Below are 18,093 nucleotides of genomic sequence, written 5' to 3'. Positions count from 1 at the left end.
ATGCTCCATCCCAAATATCAAAAGGTTACTTTCGTAATTTCAATTTTTTTTTTCCATCTATCTTTTATTTTCAACCAAACATACATGAAGATTTTTAACTCAATTTTTCTATCAATATTTTGCAGTACCAAATAACTTTTTTTAAACTTTCTTATCAAACTTATTTTCCTTCCATTTTTCTATCAATTACATTTTACTAATAAAAAAAAATTTCTCTACCTCAAAGAAAACAAAAAACGAGACCAAATTCGGTGTAAGGGGTGAATAACAATTGTCAAAGGCAAGCGACCACAAATCAAATAAAAAAAAAAATTAAAAAACCAAACCTATCAAAATCAGAGCAACCAATTCACGTCATCTAGCCAAAGCTTTTTGTCCAAAAAAGCGCGTCTTATTAATTCACGTCAAAGTTATGGAGCAGTGTTCCACTGCAATTGGCTTTAAGTAACATCGTTCCACGCGGTTTGCTTTGGGTAATGGGTAACCATCCATCAATATTCAACACATTGGGTCCACCATGTTTAAGTATACAAGAAATTAATATGAATACGTACAAGAGTCCACTTGTTGTTTTACGTTGCCTCTTTCCATCCTCTTTCGATCTATTTGTCATGACCAGGGTACAACCGTACAAGAGTTGTATCACTGTTATGCTCGTTAATATATGTATATATAGTACTTTATTTTATTATCATGATAATTATTTATTGAGATAGGATATTATTTTTTTTCATACACACTACTTTTTTTTTTTCTACATTATTTGATCAGAATTTTAATTAATCTTCATCGTTTATCTCTTCAAATATTAAAAATGAGTAAGTAAAATAAATGTGAAAAAAAACAAACATGATATGATAGCCCGTATTTATTTTATTTATTTAATAATTACGTATTCCTTTTTTATTTTAATATTGCTATATCTTTGATGTCTATAGACTAGACTTTATCAGTCAACCAGTAGAGGCGGTGAAGTCCTCCTAATTATGTGAACCAGAGAGTGGCATGTCTTAAATGGACATTGACTTTATATGCCCAATTTTGATCTATGAAAGTGGAAGGAAATTTCGGTCTATGGATGTATCTATTTGTCTCGTAACAACAGTAGGTGAGTTTGACTTTCTATGAGACACCAAACACACCATCTTGTTATCTTCATCTCTCTATCTCTCCCCAACAAAAAATAAAATAATAAAAAATTTGGACCTTAGATTGTGAAGAAGAAAAGGATAAAAAATAAAGCGGAAACTAACTTGCATTTAAGATTATAGCCGATAACTCTCTTTAAGTCCGTGGGCACTGGTGTGGGCCGTGAGAGCCTGGTCCGGTCTTTCTCGATTGGGTTTGGGCCCTGTGGAACATGTGCAATATATATCAAGTCTGTTTAGATTCTCTTTTATTTAACTTAGAAGTTATTTATAAGTTAAAATTAAGAAAAAGAAATTAAAAAAAAAAAAGTTAAAAGCTTTTTGGTGATTACTTAAAATTTTTAGTTTATAAAAACTTAAAAACACATCTTTCAAGAAAACTCTCTCTCTCTCTCTATAGCTATAGCTCTTTATTTAAAAAAAAACACACAATTCAAGAAAAACTAATAAAAGCTTAAAAAAAGACTTCTCTTAGGAGTTTTTAGCTTTTAGCTTTTTTCTTCATTATATAAAAAAGAGCTTTTCATTATGAGAGCTTTTCTCAAAATCTGTTTAGCCTAATTTCTACATATAAGTAGCTTCTAGTTTAAAAAATAGAATATCCAAACATGCACATCATCTATTGTAAAAAGTGGTTATCCTAAAATACAAAAAAAAAGTGGTTATCCTATCTTTGTAATTTTGCAACAAGGGCCAAGCCCAGATATTTGGTAGACTATTACACTAAGCAAGCTTAGAGGAATTGTAGCTGAACCCATTATGTTAACTGGGTTCTTAATTTTCTTATATTTTACTAAGTTTTAATTTCAATTGTGAATTGTCGTTTTGATTTGTAGATCTGGAATACATTGGACCTGGAGGAATGAAAATGCTAAGAAAAGTTTGAGAAATTATCTCCTTTCTGAAATGTCCTTTTGCAAATCTCTATTGTTATTCATGTACTTATTCTGATGTCTGATCATAGGCTTATGTGCATGAAGTTTAGAATGTCTAATGCAACTCAGTTTAGACAAAGTCCTTTCGGATTTAATGCAGTATGATTAATATATGATTCCTTCCGCTTATTTGTATGTATGCTTGGAGAAAGGAAGACTGTTGCATGTGATCACCGCTTAGAATAAACTGGTGTTTTGGCTATGTGTTCGACCGAATTAATACTTCATTATTGCCTAATTAATGGGGACTGACAGGAAATTTTTATGAGCAATATAACAATTCTTTAACAAGCTTTAGAAGGATTTATGGGCTACATATCACAATAATTATCTCAGGAAAATTTGATTAATGTAATGTTCACTTAGGTTATCGAATCATTTGAGACGATGTTACGAATTTTTTAGTTTTTATTTTATTTTATTATTTTGTTATTGTTGTTAATTAGTTACTAGACTAGTATTTGAATTTGTTTGAATAAGATTTGGCAATTTCCACAAGCCTAGCAAAGTGGGTAGAGGTAGTTTTAGGTGGTTCCTATTTTTATGCATTATGGCTTTGATATGTAATTGTCTATTTAATTAGAGTTCTGATGAATAAAACAAAACGTTGAAAATTATTAGTTTAGCACTGTGTGCAAGAGGTCAATCTTCCTAGGTAAAGCCACCATTTTTTCTTTCTTTTGTTTATCTCCTTGTTCCACCATACTTGTGTCACAAAAATAGCCAAGATAGAGAAGAAAGCCCAAGACAGGACCATATACATAACAACTTGGTAACAGAGCCAGGCAACAGTTATGGACAAACGTGTGGAAAAACTAGAAGATGCAGTTCAGGCACTCTCCATTCAATTGAAGGAGATGTTCACCAAACTATCCAATCGGCTAGATACTCTAGTACCGATCACCAAACTCTCTTATTTCCATTGTTCTCATCTCATTCCTGAGGCTTCCACACCAAAACATTTTTCTCTTTCTTTCCCCACCAAATGAGTAACCCCCCTTAACACTACCATTGTTGTTAAAAATTTGAATATAGTCAAAGTGTCTCGATTAAATATGGTCGCTCGACCAAAAACCCAAATTTTTGGTCCAATAAGTCTTTCACTTTTACAATCCTTTGAGAAGAGGAAAGAAAAAGTTGTGGCTACATGACATTTTCCAATCAACAGCAATGGAGAGGCAGAAATGGATATTGAAGATGATTCAATAACTTGAAATTGATCTTACTCTTGGGGACAAGAGTAATTTTTAAAGGGAGGTAATGTTACGAATTTTTTAGTTTTTATTTTATTTTGTTATTTTGTTATTGTTGCTAATTAGTTACTAGACTAGTATTTGAATTTGTTTGAATAAGTCTTGGCAGTTTCCACAAGCTTAGCAAAGTGGGTAGAGGTAGTTTTAGGTGGTTCCTATTTTTATGCATTATGGCTTTGATATGTAATTGTTTATTTAATTAGAGTTCAGATGAATAAAACATTACGTTAAAAATTATTAGTTTGACACTGTGTGCAAGAGGTCAGGCTTCCTTGGTAAAGCCACAATTTTTCCTTTCTTTTGTTTTGTCATCTTTTTGTTCCACTATACTTGTGTTACAAAAATAGCCAAGATAAGGAAGAAAGCCCAAGACAGGACCGTAGAAACTCCAAATTATATCTTTGTTCCAACTTGGTCAATTCCCCGAAGAAATCAACAAATTGATTGGCACCGTACCCGAAACTCCAACCAAGTGATATGGGGATGGTCTTGGATGAGTAATTGGTACCATAACTCAGCATCTCCTGTGAGATGGAAAGATGCTAGTGAAACTCTTTCTTCTTCTAGGGTGTGATGATATTGGAAAAATTGTTCAGCTCGGCATAACCAACTAGTTGGGTCTTCATTGTCATTGAATCGCGAAATATCCAACTTGACTACCTTCAAAGCGTATGTTGCGTGCGATTCTAAAGCATTGTGGGAGCTGCTTCCAGAATGATCCCTTTTTTTGACGTGTTGGTGTGGTGGCCATAACATCCAACCTATTGGAAAGTTAAACGAACATATCCTTAAATTGTTTTGACAAGGACTGGACTGTATTTTTCAATCTCTCCACACGTTCATCCATGCCTCTGCTTTTATACCAAGTTGGTACGTACAAGGGTTTGTCTTTCCTATCTTGGCTATTTTTGTAACACAAGTATGGCAAAACAAAGAGATGACAAAACAAAAATAAAGAAAAATGGTGGCTTTACTGAGGAAGCCTGACCTCTTGCTTGCACACAGTGCCAAACTACCTCTACCCACTTTGCTAGGCTTGTGGAAACTGGCAAGACTTATTCAAATACTAGTTTAGTAACTAATTAGCAACAATAACAAAATAATAAAATAAAAACTAAAAAATTCGTAACATTACAAGGTCCTGTCTTGGGCTTTCTTCCCTATCTTGACTATTTTTGTAACACAAGTATGGTGGAACAAGGAGATGACAGAACAAAAGAAAGAAAAAATAGTGGCTTTACTGAGGAAGTCTGACCTCTTGCACATAGTGCCAAACTAATAATTTTCAACGTTCTGTTTTATTCATCAGAAATCTAATTAATTAGACAATTACATATCAAAGTCATAATGCATAAAAATAGGAACCACCTAAAACTATATCTACCCACTTTGCTAGGCTCTTGGAAACTGCCAAGACTTATTAAAACAAATTTGAAGAGGGATATTCTTACTACCAAAATTTTCTACTACCAACTTACTACCTATCTAATCACCATTAGATTAACATTTTCTCTCTCTTCAAACACTTTTTAACATTCTCTCTCTTTGATCCAATGGTGATGTGATGGGTAGTAAATTAGTAGTGAGAATTTTTGATAGGTAGAATATCCTCACTCAACAAATTCAAATACTAGTCTAGTAACTAATTAGCAACAGTAACAAAATAATAAAATAAAATAAAAACTAAAAAATTCGTAACAGACAAATTTTTTTTCTTCCTTTTTTTGCTAAGGATAAGTTAGCATAGGAATTTTTATACAAATTTCTGAGATATAGATTAAAAGTCCGCAGTGTAACTAAATAAAACGAAAAACCATGTTGCACTTAACAAACGAATTTGTGACAACACATCTATTTTAAAGTTTTTTCTTTTAAATGCATTTGACATTGCAATAAGTCATTATGAATTTCACACAGTTGCCCTACTTTTCTTGATTTCTACTTCACCAATGAAATTGACTTAATCAAAATCGAATAATCAAGGGCGTAAGCATAAGCCAAAACAATATGTTCTCCTTGGGTTGACTTTACCGAAATGAAACATTGATTATTGGATTAGGTTTTTTTTAATATTAATTTTTTTAATGAAGCTCACAATTAGAGCAGGTTTCCTGGAGATGCTTACTGGCATTGAAAATTGCAAGGCCTTTGTTGACGTGACATATTTTTACACAAGCATATTTTTAGGTCTTCTGAATAATGATTTAAAATTTAAATGAACAAAAAGCAAGTAGCATAAAAATAAAATGCAGATTTTTAGAGTATAAAAGAACTTGAAGTGAGAATCTGCCAACTATTGTTTATAGTTTTAGCAGATGTGCTTGCATTGTCTGCATAAAATAAGGTTTTGAATTCGGGATTATACCTTTGTAAATCACATCTACATTGAGAAAATAAAAATTAGCATATTGTGATGTGCATAACATAAACCTTTATAAACTTCATTCCATCATGAATGAAAAATGTCTAAACCATAGACCAAACCAGCAGAGCGCCAACATTCACAATGGTGAAATTTAACTTCCAAATGAGGTTCAAAGGTAGGCTGCGTTAATTCATTATAATACAAAGGGAGATCAACAAAGATGATGATAGAGAACTGAAAGAAGAAAAGTGACACCTCAGTCCTCCATTTGCTTTTGACATATATATTGTACAAGGTGCAACTGTGCCAGCAGAAGAAAGAAACATTCAGCTGTCCCTAAAGGGTAAAGCAGAGACAAAATCCTCTATTTTTTGAAGCTCTTTATGTTATTGGTAGTTGTACTCTTCCTTCACATTGAAGTGAACACGGATAACACTTCTTCCAAGTCAACTTTGGCTATGTATCAAACATTACTAATTGATGATGGTACGTCCACCAGGTCATGCTTTAGCGCCAAGAAATGCTTGCTGGAAGTGGGAAGAAACAAAAGAAAAATGCTAAACATCTTAGAACATATAGCGCAAGTGTTTAAGAGAGAAGAACATGGTCCTCGGATTCAACCAGATAAAGAATAAAACCGAAAATCCATCTTTATAATTTTCTGATAAACATTAGCAATTAAGATAATAGATTCTGCAAAAGCATTTAACATAGAGGCGATAATCATGCCTTCATATAATAGACAGCTAAACAATTGAATTCATGATGTAGAAAAGCATGTTAAGAAGAATTTGAGTGCAATGTGCTACAGACACTTTGACACTAACACTTCACCAACTACTGACCTAAAATACTCAAACTAGTCCTTCTTTGGCTAACCTTATAAAATGGTGGCTCGGTGCATGAAACTCCCACCATTGTGGGGTTTTGGGGAGGGTCAGATGTACACAACCTTACCCAAGTAAGAAGAAAGGCTATTTCCATGACTAGAACCCATTACCACCGGTCACAAGACAACTTTACTGCTATGTCAATGCTTACCCTCTTAAGAATCCTGTTTTATACTTGCACTTAATGTACTTAAGAATTCTGTTTTAGCTATGTCCTTAAGGTTCTCAGCATGTATCAATAGTTCAAGATTCAAATCAAATCCCATTATTTTCAAACTTCTTAATACAATCCTATTATCAACATGCATCAGGGGATGGTGTGAACGTATACGTGGAAATAGTAGTAATAGCATACTTTAATCAATTCTCCAGAAGTGTGTAGAAAGACTGAAAGCAGAACTTTTCCATAAACATCATCATATAGCTCTGGATTTCAGCTATGTCCTTAATTGTTCTTTCTTAATGGCATCAATAAGCTAAGTCAAAACTTTCAATACGGTGCCAGAATTTTATAGCATCTGAAACTATTCTCTATTCCAGCACACGCTTTCTAGAGAATACATTTTACGACTATATAAATGGTTAATTATTTAAGCCTAATAGAAAGAACAAGCATAAAGCCATAGGTGTGTGTATAATCCAACTGTAGTTTACAGCTTTGTCAAAATAAGTTTTTAATCTTTCCGAAATTTTAATTCCCAAATCCACTTCCAGTTTGCACAATATCATGTTATCTAGGTCAGATAGAAATGATAGAAACTGATCCTTGAAAAGTTAAAATCGTAGGTCTAATTATCCAAAGAAATTATTTCCACCGTTCCCTACAGGGAGAAAATATGGCAGTGTGTGACTACATATGACACCTCAAAAACAATGCAACCAAAAATATCTTTGTGCTTTTTCTTCAAACTAGAACTGCAGATTGCGTGCTAGTTTTTCCTCAACAAATTCATGCTTATCCACGTCTTATTTCATTACTAACATCAAGAAACTTTAAAACAACTATTATTATTATTTTTTTTGGTACATAATTTTTTTATCATTATTACTGAACATCTGGAAGTTCAGGATTCAAGAGATCAAAATACCTTAAATTTTGTTGGAGTACTAGGCTTAACTGTAGTTGTGCTCTTAAAGCCAAATTTAGGCTTTTTATCTAGAGGCTTCAATATTTGAAAAGAGCACACAAGTGTCTCATCAACAGTCATCATAGCGCCAGCATTGTCAAACTCTCCACAGTAATTAGGTGCTGAAAAGATTGTTACAAGCTGTCTATTAGCAAAGAATTCATACCCGTCTTCAACAACCTGCAACATGAAATATAATCAGCATATTATACACTTGGATTCCTGTTACTGTTATGATTACAGATTTGAAAGGAATATGAAACCTGGTGGGCTCTGCAAATTAAATCAAGATCATGCTTTTGAAGAAATTCTGTCACCCTATCAGCACCAAAAGTATAGGAAACTCCACGTTCATTATCTCCCCAACCCTGAATTTCTCTACTAGGATCAGACCAGAGAAGGTCACATAGTAGACCAGTTTCAGGGACTTCAATAGGACGTGGCAAAGTCCTTATCTGATTTAAACTGTGTAAATCAGGAGAGAGTCCACCATGCATACAGATTATCTTTTCATCAATGAGAGCTGCCACAGGCAAGCAGTTGAAACAATCTGTAAACACTTTCCAAAGCCTGACATTGAATCTCCTTTTACATTCATCATAAAATCCATAGATACGGTTTATAGAAGCACATTCATGGTTACCCCTCAGAAGGAAAAAGTTCTCAGGATATTTTATTTTATATGCCAGAAGAAGACATATAGTCTCCAGACTTTGCTTTCCACGATCAACATAATCCCCTAAAAATAGATAATTAGAACGAGGTGGCAATCCACCATACTCAAAGAGTCTCAGAAGGTCGGAATATTGACCATGGACATCTCCTGGTAACATAGTGAAGTGAAACAAGACATTAGCTCCAATCTCAAATTACAAAATAAAATTTCATTTTGGACAGAAGAAAATGATGCATGATGATTGCCATAATCCCGCAAACAATTACAATTTGAAACCAGACTCCAAATCTTATTGTCCAATATGGGATACTTATATCTATTTAGACTAAAAATCATTTAAAAAGAAGATAGAGAACAAAACTACTAATTACAAAATAAAAATAATTTGAGCAGTTCTTAGTAGTCAACATAGAGATACAGATATTCAAAGTTATATAGTTATGCAAAACATATAGAACTTCCCATGGACTAATTCTGACTCAACAATTTAATGCACAATACATCAACCTGTCCTAATATAGGTCACATTACATGGACCTCCTGTCTGTATCTTCACATTACACAACAAAACAACTACATAATGAACACACCCTGTTCCGGATGGCCCAAGCACTGGTACAGCCCAGCTGGCCAGGCCCAATCCTCAGCCCCAACCCACGTCAACCCTAAGGGCTGACGTGGACTCCCGCGCCCTCCAACCCTGCAGCATGTCCAAGGGATACACCGAAATATCCCATCTCGGGACGCTAACCACCAAAGGCGTCAGCCACAGGCACCATAAAGGAAAAACTACCCCCTGCCCAAATGCTGACATCGCCAGACGCAGAAGGCGTAGCGCTGCCATTTGGCAGCGCCAGACACGCCCAACACTGCTATCATGGGAGTACATCCCAAGGAGGGTTGACCCCTCCTCACCAACCCACACCATTTTCCCTATAAATAGCCCCCATGGGCACAACTTAAAGGCATCTTATGTATCGTGATATTGCCCATTTACTTTGAGTCCTATTACTTACTGCACTTACTTATTGTCTTGCTATTGCTTGGCATAATACCTCTTAGCCTGGTCTGTACCTAAGCTAAGGGTATCTCTCATACAGTGACTCATCCCTAAAGGGAACATAGTGGGCTTATAGATCCCAACGGTAAACACCCAAATACACACTATGATGGCCTCAATAATAGTTAGTAATAGTTATTAAATTATACTACAGAAAACTCTAGCAGAAACCGTTAAAAAAGAACTTGCAGTAAATGAATTTATTGAAAATTTGGTTGGTTGTTGTTGGAGGAGAATGGCCATTGTAATTTTGCCAAAATACATAGGATCTTGGTGTGAGTTTGATAGACCTCCCATTACTAAGGTGTGAGAGGAAGGCTAATAAAGGAGGTGGAGGAATGTCCCACGTGGTTAAGGAGGGTGAGATGGAATTTTAGGAAATATTCATGCAGCAGGAGTGGGGCATAACAGAATCAATGATGTTGCAGAAAACACAGCAAAGGTGAGTCGGTTAGTGGGTGAATATAAGGTGGAATTGAGAGGAAGAGCTAGGAAAGAATTTGATGAGGTTTAGGAAGGGAGGTTGCAGCCTCTCAAAGTGCTGCTCTATCTTTGTTATTTCTGTTTTGGTTTGAGCGAGTATGTTTTCAGATTACTCATCTAATACTAATGTCAGTGGCGGAGGAGTGTTTTCAGTTAGTTGATTCAATAAAATAGTGTTCTAAGTTTCAAGTTCTTATCAGAAGTACAGTTTATTTATAATACAAATCCTGTTACTATATTGAGTTTTTAACTGCTTGGTGAGGACATTGTGAGGTGATAAATTGAGAAAAGCTTCTTCCATGAAAAGCTTATTACTTAAAAAGTCGGAAAGCATAGAAATGTAGCTTAATGCACACAGCTAGAACACTTAAAATTTTCTTCATACAGAAACAACAACCCCTATCCCCCCCAAAAAAAGTTCATGTTTTGACCCTTTTTTGGCATAAAAAAACACGACAGAAAGCAATCACTATTTCAGGAGAGCAAGTGCAACTAGACTTCTAAGTCATTGAAAATTTAAAATATTTACTAAACATATTAAGAACTGAAATCTCATATCTCCTAGTTATAGAAGACACTGAAAGCAATATGAATTCTTTGATATTCCCAAGCACAGGATATGGTACCATGGCAAGGAAGAACATAATAGGATCCACCACACTGTATTTATCAATGCATACCCAACCAACATATCTCCCACAGTAAAGTTAAGAAACTTATCATCAAAATTACAAATAACCTTCCCCACAGTATACTAAAGAAAGAATAAAGACAAAAAGGAAATTGGGCAGCAGAGCAAGAACGACTCAAATGCAAGCAGAAAACCTATGTCCCTGCAATAATTTAAACTTTTTAAAGAATTTTACAGATCGTACCATGTTGATAAAATAGAGCTTATTGCTTGTTTACAACTTAAATTGTCTTATTAAAAACTTTATGAGTACTATAAATATAACCAGCAGCAATTGAGGTGACATAAACATAATGTCAAAAAATAAATAAAATACAAATCATGTATTTGAAGCTGCAAGAAAACATTCAGGTCAACAATTCATTGATGTGGAATGGGTAAATCATACAGTGCCATAAACTATAAACCAACAGACATTGCTTGTCAATCATGGTAAATCGAGGCATTTGAGTTGCAGAGGGAACAAATTCATGTTTCATTACTTACAAGTGAAAATATGTGATACATTTGCTAAGACCATAATAGACGAAGATAATTTCATTTCCATACTGGACATCATTTTATTAGTATACTTCACTTTGTATCATAAAAATCCTTCCACGAAAAGCTTTGCTTCGTTAAAGCCTCAGTGAAGAATCTGAAGATGACTAAGTTTCTAGAAAGTATCTTCTCATTCATGCTGTACTCTAACCTATCAAGACTAATATAAAACTTCATAGAATAAGTTTTCTAAAAACCTCAAGTTGAATTGAGCACACTTCTATGAAACAATCATAAGAACAGAATAAGACGAGACAATTTAACATTCCCAAAATCAAAATTTAACACGAGCTCATCTCTTTCGAGGGGGAGGGCCTCTTTTACATAAATATGATAAGTATAATGCATTTTAAAGAGTCTAATCAAAACCTCATAATTCTAGAGACATCTCGGAAACTTAATATTCAAATCAGAAAGGTCGCAGCATTGTGGGGTCTAGGGTCAGATATACGCAACCCTACCAACAAAAAAAAAACCAAGCTTCACAAGTTGTTGCAAATTTGATCTCCACTTCGATACTAACAAATTTTGTTTTCCCTATAAACTAAAACAACTTTTAGACCATAGTTGTTTTGGATGGAAATAAATAATTATATCGTATAGGCTTAAGTTGGTTTAATGTCAGACACAACAATCCACACATCAAAAAATAAAAAAAAAATTCAGAGTCAGTAAGTCATCACGAAACTCACATGACCATATAATATAAATAAAATAGACTAAGAAATAGAAACATGTGATGGGGGGGGGGGGGGGGGGGGGGGGGGGGGGGGGGGGGGGGTTGAGGAAAAAGATACCGCAGATCTTAATTGGTGCCTCGAGTTCCAAGAGGTTTGGCTGCTTCAAGAAGATATCCTTGGAGACAAGACAAAGCTGCTTAATCTCTGACTCAGAAAGCTGCACCTGCTTCACGGGTCTCCCTCTGACTTCAAGCAGCCTATTGATGATACCATCAAGAACCCCACGTTCCATGAGTTTTCAAAACTAAAGTCAAGACAAGAACAACAACTGAGTGAAACGAAAAGAGCTTAGCTAAGGACAACAGTTAGTAACATCAGTTCGATGTTGCGGGTTGGGGTTCGTTTGTCCATTTATATATTGGCATTTGGTCACTTTTAAAACCAACAAGGAGAGAAATAACTTTAAGTCAAATAAAAAGACCATTTCTTAGTTTTTGGCATAATGTTTTTTTATTTTTTTATATTTTGGTTTGGTTATTATAGAAGGTTTACAAAGGAGTGGTGGGTGTTGAAAAGTGGAAATTGAAGAACATATTCGCATGAATTCAAATGGAAAAAGAAAAGTGTGAAAGTGGAGACTATACGCAGAGAATTGAAGGGAAAGAGAGAAAGAAGAATAAAATGGGTGCGTTGTGGGGCCCGGAACGGAAGGGAACTAAACAAGGAACAAACTGAAAAGACATAAATAACATCGATGGATTTGGATTACGCGGTTTGAGTTTTCAGATTGGCAACTTGGTTTGTCAGTGCATGATCACACATTCTGTGTATTGTACCAAACTAAGAAACCAATTGCTTAAATGAGATAACATTCGCCACCTATCTGTTGGCCATTATTTTCAATAAGTAAAATGTGTAGCAAGCTTTTTACCCAAAAAAATTGAGTAGCAGGCCTCGTTTCCTCACATTATCTTTGGTCAAATAACCATAGTGAAAATAATGATGATAAGATAATAATAATAATATAAAACCAGCTATAATTAAATGATAAAAATCATGTAAATACAAAGAAATATGTGCTAGTATTAGTATGAATGATAATAATCTTTCTACAAAAATTGATGCGGAAACATATCGTATTCATATTGTACCAAATTTCTGAATTCAGGCTAGGTAAAATACTGACATAATTTTGTTACACTAATATACACAATATAAGAATAAAAAAGAATATATTTTTTGTATTACATGAAATAATTACGCAGGATTTAACGGGCCGTTTTACAAATAATCTGAATTTATCGGTGCTACACTTTTTTTCTTGGCGAGACTGGGAACAAGTTATGATAGACTATTTTTTATTTTGATGAATCGGGCGAAATGACTATCCCAATAACCAAAATTTTCACCGTTTTCGATATTTTATCAATGGCTTTTCTGCATTGCTGGGCATGAACGGTTTTGTTGCAGAATTAATAATTTTCTTTTGAAATAATTATCAGTCTCATGCGACACACAAAAAAGTAAGTGAAGTCAAATTTTTTTCTTCCTCTTTTTTTTTTCCTCAGCGTGTTTTACCTATTTTTTTATCAATTGCATAAAATAAATATGATAAACATATTTTCCAAGAATAAATGACTTGTTCGAATTTTATAAACGTAATGTATATTAATTGCGTAAATAATATGTTTGTACAATTTTTTAATTTTTTTTTTGTTTTATGGATATTCAAATTTTACTATCAGATTAAAAAGATTAATTGCTTTATCTAAAAGAAAAAAAAGATTGACTTCCCTGACACGAATTTGGTTCGGGCTGTGTGCCTCACTTTTGGAATCTCAAACCAAGTTTTGAGTTTGTGTTGTCATATGCTGAAGCAAATTTTATAATAAGTTAAAATTAGGTTAAAGGAACCTACGAGAATAATGGCATAAGTAATCTTATAGGAATATTAAATAAAGTGGTAAACGTGATAACGAATATTTTAAAAAATATAATAAAATAAAATTGGTAAGTATGTTTGACGATTTTGGCAAAAAGTCTTTTCCTCATTGTACTATGGCATATTTTTGGTCTGTTATGATGGAGGTTCTTTGTTGCCCTGCCAAGGCTGAATACCACACTTTTATGATTCTCAAAACCAATGGTGCTGAAAGTATTTCAAAATTTTGCCTTACAAAAATGCGATTGTGCATATAATTACAAAAATGTTGCCTAAAGGTCGAGACTTATCTTGCCTCAATTCATCTCTAGGTCTCAATGTGCATGTGTCAGCGAGACAAATTACACAAAATGTTTTGATTGCCTTTCAAACTTTGCAAGCAATTAGGTACAAAAGACAAGGACCTGGACTGTGTGTTTTCAAATTAAATGAGTAAAGGGTGGAATGAATGATCTTCCTTGAAGTCCAATATGAATATATTGTAATGAGTTAACAGTTCCATTATTCAATTTTTTTGGTGAATTTTAGATTTACTGCTTTTTTTTTTTTATACGGATTTAGGACATGTTTGGTGCATAGTATAAGATAAGGCTTAATATTATAAAATCTGATAGTATAAGACCTGATTGAATTTTAATACTATCCAGCGTTTGGCACGGTATTATATAAAAATAATATATTGCATAAGATGATATCATCTAGTATTTGATAATGCACTGTATAATACTATATAGGATAAAAATAAATATCCTTTAATAAATAATTTATATAATTCTTCAAAAAATGTCATATGATATTAATTTTTATAAAAATTTATTGATCAGTGTGTCAAAAACATAAATTAATTTTTATAAAAATAAAAATATTCAGTATTTTAAAAATTAATATATTGAAAAATTAATTTTTATTTTAATATATTAATATTAAAATAATATATTAATTTTTGAGAATTACACTCATCATTGGTCAACAATGTTAATACACCAACCTCTTATCAAGCCTTATCCCTCTCCTTTAGGCCGGATTAAGTTATACATCGTTTTGATGCAGTAAGGGATCCTGCTGTATAAGCTTATACTATACGATGGTCACACCAAACAACTGAAAATGTCATAACGTATAGTATAAGCTTATACTATCAGGCCTTATACGTCACACCAAAGAGACCCTTACTGCTTTGATATTTCATGCTCCTGTTATACTTATACATGGATTAAGAGGTATATCAATGGTGAACGAATGCAACTTGCATCTCGCATTTAATGTTTGGTAGTATAAATAGACTAGGCCAGCCTATAATGGTCTATAATCTAATCTATATTAAATCAAACTTGACTATTAAATATAATCAAATAGAATAGGTTCAGGCTTATAAAAAAGTTTGATTAGAAAACATCATAATCTTTCTTTTAAATGCCAGACCTATAAGCTTATAGGTGGCTTATATCATATTATTTATTTTAAATAAAAAAATAAAATTAATTTTAATGATTTTGAATAATAAAGTAATAATATTTTAATTATTGAATGTTTAATAGGTTTAAATAGACTAACAGACTTGGGATAAGACTTTTGTTTTTAAATATAAGTAAGATGAATTACCAATATATATGTATATATAGGGATAGGATACGTTTACAAATTTTTTTTGCAAATTACACTAAGTACGATCGGTCGTACACTGCATGATTAAAGTATGACAGGTCGTACTTAGTGTAGTTTGTAAGAGTTTGTAAACAAAAAGTTTGTAAATATAACATGCCCCATATATATATATATATATATATAGGGGCAGGATCCTTTGACACCAGTGTCAAACTTTGAAATTTGACACCAAATCCTAACCGTTGATTTTCGTCAATCAATGGTTATCATTTATTGGAATTAATAATTGATTAATAAGTTTGATTCCTAATAAATGATAACCGTTGATTGGTGGAAATCAACGGTTAGGATTCGATGTCAAATTTCAAAGTTTGACACCCGTGTCAAATGATCCTATCCCATATATATATATATATATATATATATATATATATATATGGGTTTAGTGAGTGTATAATGACTGGATGTAAAATTCGGTCCAGTGAACTAAGTTCTCACGCGAGAACACAGTTATAGTAAAATTTATAACTATGTTCTCCCGGAAGAACACCTGAAGAACACCATTATAATATTTATTGCACTAAGTTCTCGCGGGAGAACTTAGTACACTGGACGGTCCAGTGATTGAATTTTTAATTTTTCCTATATATATATATATATATATATAGGGAAAAACATTTCTGCAGCCACTTTAGATAAGGTCGTCTACAGATACCCTTTTTTAACTAAGTACGACCGGTCGTACATTAAAAGTGCATTTTCTCTCTCCGCCATGTCAGCCGACAATGTCTGAGAAGAGAGAAAAAAAGAGCAGCTTTATTGTTATAACTAAGTACGACCGGTCGTACTTAATTAAAAAAGAGTAGTTGTAGATAACCTTATCTAAAGTGGCTGTAGAAATACTTTTCCCATATATATATATATATATATATATATATATATAGGGGAATGATCCATTTATAATTTTTTTTTACAAATTTTTACAAATTACACTATGTTCTCCCAGGAGAATATAGTGTAACCTAGTGTTCTCCTGGGAGAACATAGTATAGTTTGTAAGAGTTTATAAACAAAAAAGTTTGTAAATATAACTTTCCCCATATATATATATATATGTTCACTTTTTTTAAGGTCAATGTAGATAACTTATCTACATTCAGATCAAAACGACGTCGTTTTGAGGCGAAAATCACGTTATTTTTGTAATTATAATGTTTTTCAGGGTTATAATAGTCTTTTTCATTATTTTTTAATTTTTCTATGCAAAATGACGTCGTTTTAAGAGTGAAGGTGGATAACTTATCTACATTCACTTTAGAAACATTAAAGCCTATATATATATATATATATATATATATATATATAAATGTGTGTGTGAAAGCATTAAACATAAAAAATCATAACCATACAAAAAATGAAAGCATTAAACATAAAAAATCATAACCATAGAAAAAATGAAAGCATTAAATGTGAAGAATCATAACCATACATATGTCATTGTTGTACGTAAAACGGCGGTAGAAATGATTTTACCATATATAAAAATAAGACGAGACTTATAATTTGGACATTCGCAAGACTAACAGGATTAGGCCTAAAGTATTTTACATAAATTTAACCTATTTAAATCAAAGTTTAATCTAATCTATTTAGACGCTAATGGCGTCTTTCTTCTTTTTCTCTAGAATTGAAATGCACCAGCTAAATTTGGATAAATCAGCCATTTTTTCAGCCCATACTCTCTTTGCCAACAACAAACAATGAGAATTCTGGGTGTTTCCTCTTAGCTCTTTGGCACATAACGAATTGCATTTTTCCAGTGAGAATTGACAGAAGCATAAAAAGGGCTCATTTTCTAAGTATCAAGGCATGTGTGTGAATCATGTTCCTTCACTCAATAGTTAAAGCTTCAAGAGTAGTTGGAATAAGATAACTTCTTTGTTCGTTGTTCTTTTCTTTCGGAAATGTAACGGAAAAGAAAGGTTTTATGGGTAGAAGTTTAAAAGCTGCTGCTTCTTCAACTAGGAATGCTCGCTCATTTTAAAGGGTAAAGGTTCGAAAACAAGCCATTCCAAATAAATTAAAATTACTATTGTGGCACAGCATGCATGATATGTTAGTCACAAACGATAAATTGGTGACCCGAAAAGTCTCATTCGATTCAATTTGAGAAAGATGCCGAAAGAATCTAGAAAAGTTACTACGTATTCTATGGCATTGTTTGGTAATATATATTCTTTAAGTAAAGTTAATAATTTGGGATTGATGGATTGGGTTGATCATTTAGAGCCCACAAGTCAACCTCCCATGATTTTCAACTACCAGTAACCAATTGAAACGGATTTTCACTTGAATGGCCTTGTTAGGTCCATTTGGTTTACATTGTGCTTATGCACCGGTAAAATATTGTATCTGGCTTAAATTTTCTAAATTAATTAATAATTGTTACTTGTTAAAATTAGAATCAGTTTTAACAGAATTGATTGAAAGCAAACTTTTGGGATTGTCCGAATTAATCCTTACAATCAACTATATAAGATCGATTTTTACATCCATAATTCAAACATATTCCTACAATTATACTTAAGAATCAGTTATCATTTTCGCAAATTAAACTCATTAATTAATTATTAATTCACAATAAATGATAACCGTTGATTGATAGAAATCAACGGTGATAAGATATGGTTGTAAGAGG

General features: G+C 33.0%; 1 protein-coding gene across 3 annotated transcripts; it reads right to left on the bottom strand.

Annotated features, from left to right (window-relative positions):
* Positions 1–5,684: 5,684 nt before the first annotated feature.
* LOC133313822 (serine/threonine-protein phosphatase PP1 isozyme 2-like) lies at positions 5,685–17,075 on the bottom strand. 3 transcript variants are annotated; one of them, XM_061515224.1, is made up of 5 exons: positions 17,057–17,075; positions 11,966–12,142; positions 7,982–8,541; positions 7,680–7,898; positions 5,685–6,228 (listed from the first exon to the last, which is right to left on the bottom strand). In XM_061515224.1, the coding sequence occupies exons 2-5, from the start codon at positions 12,138–12,140 to the stop codon at positions 6,202–6,204; spliced, it is 981 nt and encodes a 326-aa protein (XP_061371208.1). In that variant the 5' UTR covers positions 12,141–12,142; positions 17,057–17,075; the 3' UTR covers positions 5,685–6,201. The 3 variants fall into 3 exon arrangements, with proteins under 3 accessions (XP_061371208.1, XP_061371206.1, XP_061371207.1); XM_061515222.1 differs by lacking the exon at positions 17,057–17,075 and having other exon boundaries at positions 5,685–6,224; positions 11,966–12,381; XM_061515223.1 differs by lacking the exon at positions 17,057–17,075 and having other exon boundaries at positions 11,966–12,380.
* Positions 17,076–18,093: the final 1,018 nt, after the last annotated feature.

Source organism: Gastrolobium bilobum, unplaced genomic scaffold, assembly GCF_033153095.1.
Source record: "Gastrolobium bilobum isolate Gb01-03AN ecotype WA unplaced genomic scaffold, APGP_CSIRO_Gbil_v1 utg11969, whole genome shotgun sequence".
NCBI classification, from domain to species: domain Eukaryota; kingdom Viridiplantae; phylum Streptophyta; class Magnoliopsida; order Fabales; family Fabaceae; genus Gastrolobium; species Gastrolobium bilobum.
This window is presented reverse-complemented; position numbering and strand designations above follow the sequence as displayed.